The 16,067-nt window shown below is 41.0% G+C and overlaps 1 protein-coding gene across 4 annotated transcripts in view; it reads right to left on the minus strand.

Moving 5' to 3' along the window:
* Positions 1 to 3,298, minus strand: part of Pfrx (6-phosphofructo-2-kinase) — a 98,663-nt gene extending 95,365 nt beyond the window's left edge. For 3 of the 4 annotated variants that reach the window (XM_065227267.1, XM_065227257.1, XM_065227249.1), the window contains exon 1: positions 2,996 to 3,298. In XM_065227267.1, coding sequence (XP_065083339.1) covers positions 2,996 to 3,263 — 268 coding nt within the window. In that variant the 5' untranslated portion in view covers positions 3,264 to 3,298. The remainder of the gene's footprint in view (positions 1 to 2,995) is intronic. The other variant, XM_065227277.1, reaches the window with a different exon arrangement.
* Between the last annotated feature and the right edge of the window lie 12,769 nt (positions 3,299 to 16,067).

Genomic DNA, 16,067 nt, shown 5'->3' on the forward strand with positions numbered 1-16,067 from the left:
CGCTGCAGCGAAAATGGCGGGAAGACCAACTAGAAAGTAGTAATGTGCTCACACAAGTGCGAACTGAAAGCCGAAGCCGGGAGAACTCTCCGTCAGAGTAGGCTGTATCCACCACCAGGGATAACCGAGTAGAACGTGACGCTGGGAGATAAATGGCTCACAAATTGGAGAGACGATCAGCGAACTGGAAGCGCCAATTAGCTGAGGTAAAGTGAGGTGCGTAATGCACGGCCCCCTCCGAAGTAATACGACAAGTGGTTCCGGGGGAAAAGGGCAAGGCGTCTAAGGAGGTTTTAGTGCGGTAAGAATCCCACACACCGTGTCACCGCGACTGTGCGCCCAGTCGTCAAGCGGTGGCACGATGGCCTTTTTGAAGGTTTCCTCCTTGCCAAAAAAAAACACACACACACACACACACACACACACACACACACACACACACACACACACACACTCACACACACACACACACACACACACACACACACACACACACACACACACACACACACACACACACACACACACACACACACACACACACACACAACACACACACACACACACACACACACACACACACACACACACACACACACACACACACACACACACACACACACACACACACACACACACACACACACACACACACACACACACACACACACACACACACACACACACACACAGACATGTTCGGATCTCGTCGAGCTGAGTCGAATGGTATATGACACTCGGCCCTCCGGGCCTCGGATCGATAGTCGGTTTGTCAAGTGATATCTATACCCTTCTTTGTAAGAAGGGTAAAACGTCATGTTTGCTGGGATCTCAGTAAAATTTAATACAGAGCACTAGGCTGTGCAAAGCTCGGCAAAAAATTGCCGAGCAGGCGAAAACAAAAATAATAAAAATTGAGATCGTAGATTTTCAATGTCGCTAAAACAATTCATAGGCTATATCAAAGTTCTCCAGTATTCATTATGAATGTGAAATAATCTAGGCGTTAATGGGTTAAGCAAGCTTTTTGAGGAATTATTAGTATTAAAAAAATATTTGTTTACATCAAAACAAGTTTCTTGAGTTATACACATTGCTTAGACATGGATTGATAGCTCTTCCAAAAAAGTGATAATGAAGGGCTGAGGACTAAAATTAAAATCTGTTCGATTTCGTTCGACTTGTCTTGGAAGCTCTCGAGACAAAATCTTATTTTTTGTGTCTGTTTACATTTACTCTACAGACAAACAGAATCTGATGTAAATCCTTATGTATTCCTAATCTACCTATAGTTGCAGTTTCTAGTAACCAATGGATTCCACTATTAAAGGAACCAAAGTTAGCAACTACCGCCATCGTCCGCTTCTATAGGAACAGTGTTCCGATTTGGAGAATTGCCAAGTGGTGTAGAGTACTTGGCACTGATGAAGTCTGCAAGTAGTAGACGAAATACGCGTATCTGTCAAAAGATAAGCAATTATAACGGAATTTAAAGGAAATAAACCAACCCACTCAAAGCTCTTCATTGGAGGTAATAAAGATAAATCAATCAATCAATCAAAGCTCTTCATATTTTTTTGAGTTGCTCCAGCACTATTCCTAAATTATATATTTTTCAGAATTTCTTGAAAAACAAAACTATATCCAGCAATTCTTCGTCTCACGACTCGGGCATGTTTTGAAAAATCCGTAGAAGTTTAAAAATTGTAAAATGAATACACACTGGAATCTTCTTTTAAAATCATAGTTCAATTAATAGTCATACTACCGAGCCTGCAAACTCCGTGGATAATAAAGAAATCAATCAATCAATCAAACTCCGTGGCGCTGCTGTGAACAAGCTCGCTTCTCGGCAACAGGACAGGCATGCCGTGTCACAGCTTCCCCACGGCGTTTGCAGACTCGGTAGTATGAATGTCAATTGAAATGCTACCAATAGATCTGTATCATACTTGGCATTATGTTGGCCACTGAATTACAAGATAGTTTTAAAATCAGTGTGCGGGCGAAGCATCACAAGAAATCACCGAATAAACACATTAACCAGATGTTTCATCCTACATATCTTCTACACAACAATCCAACAGCCAGTTCTAAATTGAACCGGTCGGTAAACATTAAACTGCACAACAATGTGTCATGCCTTGTGAGCCACGTTTTCCACTGCAACAAAGTCAAGTCGATCCCAGAACTAAGAAAAAAAATAAAACCTAACAATATGCAATGGCATCGATAGAAACCGAATGTATATCTCCCCATTTCGTCATACCCCTTCCTGATGTTTAGAAACCATCTTAGATCCACACCACCACACCCACAGGTAGGTAGGCAAACGCGGGTTGCCGAGAGGGAAAGAAAATGTTGTTCTATTTTTGCACACTCGTTGCTTCATTTCAATGCCAATTCCGTCACTTTTCCACCATTCCCACCATCGCGAATTATTTCGGAACTAAAATTTCTCTTCTGCCGCGGCGCTCACCTGCTGCTTATTGCTTGAAACGTGCACCACTGGCGGTTGCCATAGCATTCCCCTCGCCCTGCGACCACTTAGACCACAGGTGGAGATGTTTACTAACTAATTAAAGCAAAATCAAACCCGTTTACTATGCCAACTGTCACGGTGGCCATCATCATCGGTCGCCGTCGTGAATTCGCGTGATAGTTATTAATTTCTTTTAATTGCAATCTAGACCACTGATTGCAGTCAACGCCATCGAGAGCAACAATTCTTGCTTCTACGACGAGCCGGGGAGGGGGGGTGGGAGCAAGAAAATGGAAGAAAATATCGTACGATGCAACTCCACCTCTCTGCTGCTGCTCAGTCGCCGCTGCTCGATCCACGCGGCTTCTCAGTCATAGACAATACCCAGCGATTGGTGTTATTCTGCATTCTGTGATTACAACAAGTAGGCAGTAGTCGTCACCATTCGCCGGTTGTTGAGGTCAATTTCTGTACACACATGGGACATGGCTGGCGGCCCCTTGGAAGACTCACCTCGTATCGGGAACGGTTTGGTTTGGATGGTTTCCGTCGTCGGCGGAAGCATCTTCTTGGTATCCTCGGACATCACACTGGGACAAAGCTGAATTTCACTTAAAGCACCACCGTCGTTAAATTTTCCACTTTGGCTCGATGTGCGCACTCGCAGCGACCGGGACGCTGATGATTGTGCCAATGCACCGCCACTGCCACTGCCGCCACCGGCCATGGTTACCGCTTGACCGGTCGTAGCCACCAAACTGTTACCCACGATTACATCCATCTCGAACGGCTGACAAACGCGAACTGAACCGAACGACTGGTGGTTGGTGAGCATTCATCGCACAGCTGAGCTGGTTTGGCGTTTCTGATGATAGGTAGGTAGGTAGTTGCAGAAGAGCGTAGGACTCGCCTGGCTGCTATCAGATTGCGGATCCTCTCGTTTCTCGTTGAGCTTGCACGAGGTGGACAAATGTCGAGTACTTTTCCAAAAGATCCTAAGTAACAAATGTAAACAAATCGAATTAATCGTTGCAAACTGTTGCTCTTTTGTCATTGAATGTGGTACAAAACACCCATTTAAATTTACTATAATTTATTGAAGATAATCATGGGTAAGCAATTATCCAATCCAGGGTACAGTTTAGAATGATGGGTGCTTGATTGTTCCTTAGGACGTTTTGTCTGTCTAGCATGATGATTGGTGCTTATTTTCTAAATTCGGGGCATGGAAAACCAATTTAAGATTGTAAGTAAGGGACCAGTCACTTTTCCGGTGTTAGGTGTTTAATTCTGAAAACTGCGAAAGGGAATCTAGTATCATGTAGAACACGTCCAATTTGACACTCATTAATTGTCATTGGTTCGTTTGAAAGAATACTCGAGGAATCATGCAGAACGAAGAGATAGAGAGAAACCTTGTTCTCTCGCTAGAGCGAGAGAAATATGTAAAAAAAAGAGAGAAGAGAGAGCGTCCGTAGCAGGGTTGGAGAAATTCTGAATTTATCTGCACAAACGTTTTTCACGTTCAAATACTCCTGTGAATAACGTTCTTGAAGCGTTTCCAAGATTCGTCGGTAGTGTATGCATATTTGTACTAAAGTGTTCTTCAGGCATGAAAAATCATTTGCATTCATTTCGTGCAATCATTTACATTCATTTGCCTCTAACTTTTTTCTTCAACAGCATTCTGCAAAATTATGTATAGAGCTTTTGTAGGTTTTGTTATTAGCTACAACTTTTGTTAACAAGTCAAATCCGTATCTCTTATGCATGACGAACCAGAGCGAACAGAAGCCACTACTGTTTTTCAGTGAATGTATTTTACATTCACTGAAAAACAGCAAAAAGTTCTGCCCGCTCTAGTTCGTGATGCATAAGAGATACAGATTTGAGTTATGAGCAAAAGTTTTAGCAAATAACAACACCTACAAAAGCTCAATACATCATTTTACGGAATGCTGTTGATGAAAAAAGTTAGAGGCAAATGAATGTAAATGAATGTATGAAATGAATGCAAGTGATTTTCCATGCCTGGTGTTTTTTTTATCATAAGTCTTTCGAATATGCCTCACTTACTTTGAAATTTTATTATTCGAAACATTGAAATTATTTCATACTCAAGTATTGAAACTTTCCTCTAAGTATGTTTTTCTAAAACCTGGACCTGGAAATTACTTTCCGTATTACCTGATTATTAGTACGGAAAATAAATACAATACAATTTAATTATTATTCACCGGAGACGAACCAAGGGTCGGCTGAAAGTCTCCTTAATAAAGATAACTAACTAACTAACTAATAATTATTATTGTGCAATGCTGGAGGGGGCATTAAGCCTGGTCGCCAGTGTAATTTTGGTAACCAATTGTACACCTTCCATGCAGCAATCAAATAGACAAAGATGAGATGGCTCTTAGATAATGACTTATGCGAGTCGATTTAAATCAGCCGAATATTAAATAAGGGTTATCCTTAACATAGAAGCTAGATGCATAGGTGAAGGATAAGAGAAAGGAGAGACAACCCTAATAAACAAATATCATAAACGAACAATAACCCAAATTATCGTACATTTCCACAAATGGTTTGGATGATACCCCTTACACGTCGTTAAGCAAAATAACCATTACAAATTTATTAAAGAAAGGTATTGTAAAAAATACATATTGAAATACAATACAACTTATTGAACTGAAAAAGGATCTCAAGATTCTGTGACATGATTTTTTTCTCGGTGTTTGTACAAATACTAAAACTACCAGGTGTCATTTTTTTTTCTTCAAATTTCTGACCTTTGAAAAAATGTCAAGAGCTTAAACATTTTCCTATATCATTTTTTGACATTCTAGGCCAATAAAAAAAATTAAAGATCTCGAAGTAAAAAAGCTAGAATATTGCGTCTAGCACTTTTTTCGAAACCTCTGACAATTTGTGATAGGTCTATGATTATTAGAGTGGGTCATCGTTATATGGAAAAACGCAAACTTTACCTCATCAATCGAGAACAACCCTTTTTTGGTTCCATTTGGAGACCCAAACAACTGTGCAAAATTTGGGAACGATTGGTTGTAACTCGGCTTTCCGCATTGCGTTTGAAATTTGTATGGAAATTAGTATGGGAAAACCAACTTTTTTGGATTGTTATCCCTAAAGAACACAATTTAGCATGAACAATGCAACTAAGTATGTACAAATATAGTCGAGGAAGTGCCTAACAGCTTTGCCAAAGGAAGTACGGTGTATTTAAAAAAGTTATAACTATTCAAATATTTATGGTTTGAATTAAACACCAAAAATCCCTTTTTCTGCCAACACTGCCGGTGTACCAATGGGAGTCAGATTCCAAACTGAAATAATTTCGGAGTTTCTTATCTTACTGATTTGGTATATTAAGATGAATTATTCAAAAATAATAGCTCTATCTCATATGTGTAGTTGGAGAGGGGGGGTAATATCAATTGTTTCAAACGGAAATAACTTCGGAGTTTCTTATCTTATCGATTTGGTATGTTCAGGTTGAATTATTGAAAAACATTTGCTCAATCTCATAAGCGTAGTTAGAGAGCGGAAGGGGGGGGGGCTTATTATATGCAGTTTTTAAAACAAAAATTGTTTATTTATTTTCATCAACCGATGTAGAACTAGTACACAGTGGCGTCCCGTAACCTCACTTTTTACCTGTGCACTAACTTTCAAAACCAGATTTAATGCCATATTCATGCTCGAATCGGTTGAAAAATACACTTAATCTTCTAGTTTAATCGATATCTATCCATTGCAAGCAATATTTTGATAATTGTTTATGTTTTGAGAGTTGGTACACAGGAAGATTGAGGTTAAGGAAACGCCACTGCTAGTACAAATACATATACAAATTTGTTTTTCTTAAGAATATATAAAAAAATATTATCTGCTATTCTATATTTACTTGTTACGAGCTATGATTTCGTATGGAGTTAAAATATTGTTTTAGTTTATGCCGAGACATTGAAAAGTCAATGGTTTCGCAGTTGATTGTAAGACGCCATCACGTTGTAGTGTAAATATTTAATATCCACTTGTCCGTTCATTTGTTTAGTGAGGAGATGTTGTTTGAATTATTAGCAGTTGTAAAATTTTAAATTTCTTTATAAAGCTTTTATTTGAAATATTAAACCGCATATAGAAAACACAGAAGTAGTCGTACATCAAAAATAAAAATAAAAAACAGGAGAAAACGAAAACTGTCTTCACCAGTTTCGTCTCAGACACAGGAACAGTTGGATTTCGCTTGTTGGGCTATCTTTAAGTGAGCTACGTTTCAGTTGGGCTCCAAAGTCAAACGTCATTTCTAACAGTGCTGATTCCTTTTCGGCTTCATGCAAAAACCGGCAAACGAGTGGAGAAATGATACCGATTATGTTAATGCGATACAACGAGTTGCTTCACCGAGACCTAGTTCAACAGCAATAATTGCTTCAGGTGATAAAACAGCATTGAAAAAAGTACCCTGAGAAATCGTAGAATATATTAAAATGAAATATAATCATTACAATCCAATGACATTTGTGTGAATATATCTGACGTTGTACATTGCACCAAAGAGTAAGGAAGGGACTGGGGGCAGGCTTCCAAATAGTACAGCCTTCTCGCGACAGTTGGTTTATACCTGAATTGACTGTTGCTTTGTGTGCTTTACTGCCGCTTGCTACCGTACCGTAATTCGAAGTGTATTGGCAACAGCGCACGCACGAACGAATGAAAGCTGTATTAGAAAAGTCGCATCTATACCCGCTTTGCTAAAATCATCGTGCTTGGAACGTAGTGAACCGAATGGGCTGTATTTATACATTTCTTTATGACCAGGTTCTCAATGTTTCTGTCGTCATAACAGCCTTCACAAACCGACGACATCCCTCAGCTTACCCAAGTGGCGTCACGAAAAGGCTGTCACGAGACATTATATACAATTGATATACGGCAGTGGAGTATGGGAGAAACCCAGAAGAATGATCCCGAACAGATATGTCAGCCCGATGTCGGATCAATGTAAGGTCAATTTATGGTCGACGTCGGCCAAATGTCGGGTCAATTTTGTGTTTATGTCGGGTCAATGTCGGGTCAACATCGGGTTGAGGTTTGGTAGAAGTCAGGTTGGTGTCGGGTAGGCTTATATTTTTCGCTGGAGACCGCGCGTTTTTAAAAAAAATATCGGATGAAAATTTTGCAATGGGCAGCACGAACGTGATAGCAACCGAACGAGCTCCGGCGCCACACTGGTAGTGTAGTAGCAGCCTTACGACATACAAACAAAATTTCAAAGACAGCAGCAACGAATCGGCAGTTCGACGGACTGCTTGTTGTATGTACGAGGAACGTTACGAATGACCATCCGAGGCTGTCATAGCCGAACGAACAAAATACATGACTAAGAACGAGCTGTCGTGTACTGCACAAGACGGCAACGTTGCATGTCGTATAACAGCCTCACTGTGGGCTGTCGCTTATAGCTCAATCTCAAGGCTGTCGTAGGGAAAAGAAAGCGACAGCCGTTGGAATACTGTCATGAGGCAGTACTTTTGGTATGCCTGACTGGGGGTACTCGCTTTACAACTACTCTTATGAGATTGAGCAAATGGTTTTGAATAACCCATCCGAACAACTCGAGAGATGGGAAACTCCGAAGTTATTTTAGTCTTTATCTTTACTTTCATTGGTATAAGTGAGCGGCGGAAAGGATATAGTAAGCCCCCCCCCCCCCCCATATATAACTACGCCTATTAAATGGAGTTCATGTTTTTGAACACACTTGAAAAGATCAGAAACACCGGATTTATTGCAGTTTGAAACTTTACTTCCATTTAAATGAGTGAGGGGCGGGGGTATAGTTAGCCCCCCTCATAACTTAATATGCCTATGAGATTGAAAAATTGTTTTTGAATAATTCATCTGAACATACCAAATCGATAAGATAAGAAACTCCGAAGTTATTTCAGTTTGGAGTCTGACTTTCATTGGTACACCGACAGTGTTGGCAGAAAAAAGGGATTTTTGAAATTAAATTCGAACCATTGATCTTTGAACAGCTATAACTTTTTTTAGATACATTGCAGCACCATACATCCTTTAGCAAAGTTGTTAGGCACTTTCTGGGCTGTGGTCCCTAATAATAAAGATGCAAAAAAATAGGTTTTCCCATACTAATTTCCATACAAATTTCAAACGCAATGCGGTAAGCCGGGTTACAACCAATCGTCCCCAAATTTTGCACAGTTGTTTGGGACCCCGAATGGAACCAAATAAACATTGTTCAGAAAAAATGATCATAATGACCCATCCTATTGATTATGGAGCTGGACAATGCGTACCATTGATACTTCGCGTATCTGCAGGTATAAAATAGACCCCACTAGCGGTCCTTAGCCTCTTGTCCAATAACTCCTACCTCCCCGCGGTGCCGGCTGGGGTACGAGTAACCATAGGGAAGATCGGGTAACCAACTCCGGTGGGACCTTGGTCGTATGCTGACAGGGTGGGGGTCTCCTCTATCCGGAGAGTGCAGTCTTCGAGCGTCTGTTCTCCATGTTAGGAGCTGCTGATCAACGTCCTGGTGCCAGCGTAGGACTCTAAACCAGCGTTGCCATATATACCGATTTATCGGTATTTATACCGATTTCCGAACTAGATACCGATACACAGATAAGGTTCCTCAGAATACCGATTTTTGAGATTTTATACCGATTTTTTTTAAATAATCAAAATTATTATTGCCTGCCCGCGCTCGAATTTCGGAGACATTTTTTGTTAGAGACTTGTATCTTTTTGAGTACCTCATATTTTTTTGAGCCTTTTAAATTCTAAACAATCATCTCTAGATGCCTTATGCTTGATACTCTTTCGACTAAAGTTTGCATTTTCTCACCGTTTTTGGCTACCCATCAATCGAGAAATAGTCGATGGCTCTTTCCGGTAATTCCTAGGGAATCGAGAAATATGTTTTAAACGTTATTTAACTTCCGGAAATCTTATTCATTTTTAAACTTCCTGAAGTTTCATCCAACTTTCCTTGAATTTTCTTCCACCTTACCTTGGAAGTTTCTTCAGCCTTCGCTCGAATGATTCTTTCATCTTCTCCCGCCAGTTGTTTTTACTTTCCCGGAACTTCAAGGATGCTATCAGATTTTTATTGCGGATCCACACTAGCTGCAGGAACATTTAAGAAGTTCTGATACTTCAGAAAAGTCTAGACTTTTGTGTAAGTTTCGATAAATTAAAGACAGTTTCATTAACCTCTGTTAATATTCGAAAACTTAAGGAAACATCATAAATATTTTGGAAACTTCATAAGTCCAAAGAACTTCAGGGAAATTTAATGGTCTTCAGGAACTTTAGGAAGCTCAGAGAACATCAGGACAGATTAATTAATTTCAATGAAATTGCTGAAATTATAAAGGAATTCCGAGAAACTCAGGCAATTTCCGAAAACTTCAGCAGGGGGCTCATGCAAATTTAGGAAACGTAAGGCATGTTGCATGAACATTAGAACATTTTATGGGAAGTTCTATGCTTTTTAATGGCAGTGTCGATAATTTTTAAAAATTAAAAAATTCGGGAAGATCAGAGAACTTCAATGCTGATGTTGCAATCAATTCAAGAAAATTGTGAGAAGACTTAGAAGATTTCGTAATCTTCAAGAAAATCTAGAGACCTTCAAAGATGATAAGATATATTCCGATAGCCTTATTATAATCAAGGAAGTTCCGAGCTCTTCGCGGATGACCAGAGAACTCCATAACAGCCCCTAATTTCAGGAAAATTAAAAAAAAAACTTTTAAGGAATTTCGAGGAATTAAGGAATATTCTTAAGTGCATTTCAGGAATGTTCCGAAAACTTCAGGGAAATTGTGGAGTCTTCGGGGATGTTTTATGAATATCAGGAAAATTTTCTGGATCATTAGAACATCCCTCAGTAATCTCTTTATCCCGGAATTATGTCCTTGTTTCTTTCGACTGTTGCGCAAGCGCTCTGGCTTCCGACTTTCTTCCAGTCTACCTTAGGAAGTTTCTGTCAGAGTCTCCATGAAGTTTCTTTCGTCTTCTCCAGGAAGTTCAATTAATTCTCCCAGAAATTTCATTCGTCTTCTTCTGGAAGTTTGACCATAAGCCATAGGTTTTTTGATGTTCGACTTCTATTGGAAGGTTATTCCGAGCTTCTTCTGGCTTTCCCTGGAAATTGCTACTTCTGAAAATTTACTTCCGTTTCCGAAACTTTTCTGGCTTCCTTTGGATGTGACATCCGATTTTTTCCGATAGTTTATTTAAATTTTCGCCACAAATTTCTCAATTCGTGTCTTGGAAGTTTCCCGGATGTTTTCCAGTTTTCCTCGAACTTCATCCAGGAGAGCTTCTTTCGTCTTTCTCTGGATGTTTTTTCAGCTCCATTCAGAAGCTAATTCAAACATTCCCCAGAGTTTTTCTCCGGAATTTTCCGATCGTAGTTAAAAAAAAATTCCTTTGATGAACGGCTTTCTCAGTCTTAAAACACTGCAACGACTACGATTTAATCTGCCGGACATTTCGGCCATGGGTTGTGGCTTTTTTCAAGGGAAAATATTGTTTGTCGTTGTTGTGACTGATTTTCCATGTTTTGGTTTCATTTAATGATATTTAATTGAAAAAAAAACACTGCTTGCTCACAATTTTGATCATCACTTGAGGACAACGATAATTTTAAAAATTCCATTAAAAAAAATAAAGAGTGTTTTAAGACTAAGAAATTGACGGCGACAAAGCAATTCCCCTCAAATCCCAGTCGTCATTAAAATTTTCGATTTCTAAAACGGCAAAAATATAAAATTAAATAAATAGTAAATATCGATTTTTTAATACCTTTGGTACCGATAAGCTTTAAAACAATCTGGCAACGCTGAAACAGTGCTGTGCACGATGGTCCCCCGGCTGGACAATAGGGGTTGGTGCAGGCCCTACAAGCTAGCCGTAAAAACACAAAAGTACAGGAAGCAAGCAATGTAAATACAGAATCCCAAATCGACCACGTTTTGATCGACGGAAGGCACTCCTCGGACATTATCGACGTCGGGACCTATCGCGGCGGACCACTACTATGGTCAAGGTGCGCCAAAAACTTTCCGTTGCCAACAACATTCGGTACAATCTGGAGCGACTGAAGCTGCCCGAAGTCGCAACTGAGTACGTTCAATGCCTCGACGCAGCGTTGCCGGATGAGGGAGAGCTCACCGAAGCCCCTCTTGAGGACTGCTGGAGCAACGTGAAAGCAGCCATTAACAGCGCTGCTGAAGGCGCCGTTGGGTTCGTGGAGCAGAATCGACGGAACGATTGGTTCGACGAAGAGTGTCAGACGGTTTTAGACGAGAAGAACGCAGCGCGGGTGGCGATGCTGCAGCAAGGAACCCGCCCTAATGTGGAGCGATATAAACAGAAGCGAAGACAGCAAACCCATCTTTTCCGGGATAAGAAGCACCACCTGGAAGAGCTGTAGTGCGAAAAAATGGAGCAGCTGTATGGTTCTCAAGAAACACGCAAGTTCTACAAGAAGCTCAACGCATCCCGCCAAGGCTTTGTGCCGCGAGCCGAAATGTGTCGGGATAAGGAAGGGGGTATCTTAACGGACGAACGTGAGGTGATTGAAAGGTGGAAGCAGCACTACGATGAGCATCTGAACGGCAGCGCAGAGGCGGAGGACCAAGGCGGCAGGATGAATGGCTTCGTCGGTACAGCGGATGAGGGGGACATGCCAGCTCCCACGATAGGTGAAGTTAAGGATGCTATCCGACAGCTTAAGAACAACAAAGCAGTTGGGAAAGACGGTATCGGAGCGGAACTTATCAAAATGGGCCCGGATAAGTTGGCCACTTGTCTGCACCGACTGATAGTCAGGATCTGGGATACAGAACAGCTACCGGAGGAGTGGAAATAGGGAGTAATATCACCCGGTGGAAACTAACGATTTAAAATGGGCTCACTATTTGAATAGCCTATTGGTCCCAAGCAAACGATTAACGTACTCCATTATAGTATAAATTCTAGTACTACACTATGTTTGTTTTGATTCGCTATGCAAATTTGACAGATAAAATGAGGAGTTCGTGAATTTTACTATGTTTCGAGGGGTGCATCGATTAGCTTGGGACCGAAGATAGTACCAGAGCTGAGCCAAAAAGTTGAGCTCGTTTCTTCGGGACCTTCTGGTCTTAGAGTTACCTCTATGGTAATATGCCCAGTATATAAAAAAGGCGACAAACTAGAATGTGAGAACTATCGAGCGACCACTATTCTTGACGCGGCCTACAAAGTACTTTCCCAGATCATCTTGCGCAATAGCATGCAGATTTGTGGGAAGTTATCAAGCCGGTTTTGTGGACGGGCGATCGACAACGGACCAAATCTTTACGTTGCGGCAGATCCTCCAAAAGTGTCGTGAATATCAAGTTCCTACGCACCACCTATTCTCCGATTTCAAGGGCGCTTATGATACTATTGACCGTGAAGAGCTATGGAAGATTATGGACGAGAACGGTTTTCCCGGGAAGCTGACCAGACTGATCAGGGCTACGATGAATGGTGTACAGTGCTGCGTGAAGATATCGGGTGCGTTATCGGACTCGTTTGAAACTCGCAAAGGACTTCGACAAGGCGATGGTCTTTCCTGCCTCCTGTTCAACATTGCGCTAGAAGGTGTTATGAAATGTGCGGGTTTTAACATGCGGGGCACGATCTTCAATAAGCTTCGCTGACGACGTGGACATTGTCGGAAGAACGTTTCAGGCCGTGGCGGAACATTACACCAGGCTGAAACGTGGAGCAGAGAAGGTTGGATTAAAGGTGAATACGTCGAAGACAAAGTATCTTAGCTGGAGGAACCGAGCGGGATAGGGCTCGCATAGGCAGATGCGTGACAATCGACGGAGATGAGTTCGAGGTGGTGGATGAATTTGTGTACCTCGGATCATTGGTGACGTCGGATAACAACTGCAGCAGAGAAATTCGTCGGCGTATTATTGCCGGAAGTCATGCTTACTACGGACTCCACAAGACCCTGAGGTCGGGTAAACTTCACCTCCGTACTAAATGTACCATGTACAAGACGCTGATAAGACCGGTAGTTATCTACGGGCACGAGACGTGGACGATGCACTGGGTGTTTTCGAACGACGAGTGCTTAGGACCATCTTTGGCGGGATATGTGAGAACGGTGTATGGAGGCGAAGGATGAACCACGAGCTGGCGCAACTCTATGGCGAACCCTGTATCCAGAATGTTGCGAAAGCTGGACGGGTACGATGGGCGGGACGTTTTAAGAATGCCGGACAACAATCCCGCAAAAATGGTGCTTGCCTCGAATCCGGCCGGTACAAGACGAAGAGGAACAGGATCTTGGAAGTGTGGGACAATCAAGAAATTGGAGACAAGCAGCCACGGATCGAGTGAATTGGCGTACCATTGTGATGCAGGTGCAATCCTAAGGGATGTCGGACCAGGATAAGTAAGTAAGTAACTATGACAATTTCGAAATAAAACAAAATCAAAATATTATTGATTCCGTCAATATCAATTGGACACTTAACGTTTCCTTTTATTCCGAGGGGGGTGACTCTATCTAAGATGCAGGAAATTTTTTGCTTTGCTGTTGTGAGATGCTCTCACGCTTAATAGATAGAAACAGGTATGGTTCTGATATTCCAAAATAAATTGCTCTTTAATACTCAAGAAAATCTCTACAGAATACTCTCTAAATTCGTTATGAAAATCTTATCAAATTCTCAATCATTCTGGCAGTATACCCTCAGCATTCGACAAGTATTCTTCTAAATTTTTAAAGAAATTATCCGCGGAATTCTCTCTGAAATCTGCTCAGTAGGGTGGGTCAACTTTACAACCTCCTGGTCCCAATGTTCTTTCGATCTGTGTCCCCAAAGACTGTGCCAAATTCGACCGAATTTGGTAATGATCTAGGGAAATTTAAAGAAACAATTCATTTGCTTGACAAAACTTATAAAAAAAACAATCTCTATTTTGATCGAATCAAACACATAGATTGAAAAAAAATAAGCAGAACAACTTAGTTGAAGCATAGAGGTAACTCTAAGACTAGAAGGTCCCGAAGAAACGTGCTCAACTTTTTGGCTTGGCTCTAGTACGCTCTTCGGTCCCAAGCTAATCGATGCACCCCTCGAAACATAGGAAAATCCACGAACCTCCCATTTTATCTGTCAAACTTTCATAGCTTGAGATTGAGCTTGATTGACCGCCCACGGTTGCTACTCTGTTATTGCCAGATCAGCTGTAATTACACAGAGAACCAATAGACGATGCTTGCGACTAGCAATAATCCTCAATGTGTAAAAACTGGAGATTTCAAATTAGGCAATACCAGCGCCGGCCGCACCCGAACACAGGTCAAGAAAGGAATGGGAAGGATTGTTTTGACATGACACTCCCTTTGATGGAAGCCAAGAACACCTCTGCACTTCCACGAGGAATCACTGGAATGTTGGATAAGAGGGTTGGGTTGGCAGCAGGGTTCGTTTTGGTAAACGATAAGCTGAATTGATGTCCTAACGATCTCTTCTGCTCAGTAAGCAAAAACGTTTGCCACTAGGCAGACGAGCACCTTTTTAATCACCGAGTTGCTGTTATTACCATGTAGTCATATTACCAAATAAAACGATTGTCGACTCTTGAATGTGGATGGGCCTGAGATTAGATTTATGATGTTCTGCTCAGTAAGCAAAAACGGTTGCTCTAAGGCCACCGAGCCCCTCATATCACATCATACCGTTGCTTAAATTGTTGTAACCATTTTAACGCGGAACCGACGACAACAACAAGTTTCGCAAAATGCACGATACACAAGCGATTTTACCATACATATCTTTGATATGTAAGGACCTGGGAACGCGTTTTTTTGCTCAGTAAGCAAGCCACTGTAACCGACGATCTTTCAAATCCGAAAACTAGAAACTACGAAGAAGTACTTAGGCCTTCATTAAGTTCCACTTTCACGCGATGTTCAATGTTTCGATTTGCTCTTTACGCATTGTTCAGGCTATAATGTAATTACAATACCAACAGATAATGAAAACAGAGAAAAAGAAACTTAGGCAGTCTATTAGAAAAGTATAAAAACAATCGATAAATAAGTAGGAAGACAAAACTACTGTATAACTAAAAATGCAATGCATGAGCGTTAGTTTCGGGATCATTTTAGTGTTAGAGTTATGTTAGCCTTGATCAACCCTGCGGCCCTTCTAACACTAGTTGCAGGCAGTGGTTGTTAGATCATGCAACACTGTAACTACTACTATATTCAAGGTATGATTCGTCAAGTTAATACAACTATACTGTTGTTTAACAGCTGAATAAGCTTGTTTTTGCCTGAATAAGCTCTTATTAAACATTCAATGTTTGTTGGGTATCTATATAAAAATAACAAAATCAAACTAAAAATTACAATTATATGCGAATACTACATTTTATCTGTCAAACTTTCATAGCGAATCAAAACAAACATAGTGTAGTACTAGAATTTCGACTAGAATGGGGTACGTTAATCGATTTGCTTGGG

This window comes from Ochlerotatus camptorhynchus, unplaced genomic scaffold, assembly GCF_037179485.1.
Source record: "Ochlerotatus camptorhynchus isolate MF236.1 unplaced genomic scaffold, CSIRO-AGI_Acam_v1.1 ptg000022l, whole genome shotgun sequence".
Lineage (NCBI taxonomy): Eukaryota > Metazoa > Arthropoda > Insecta > Diptera > Culicidae > Ochlerotatus > Ochlerotatus camptorhynchus.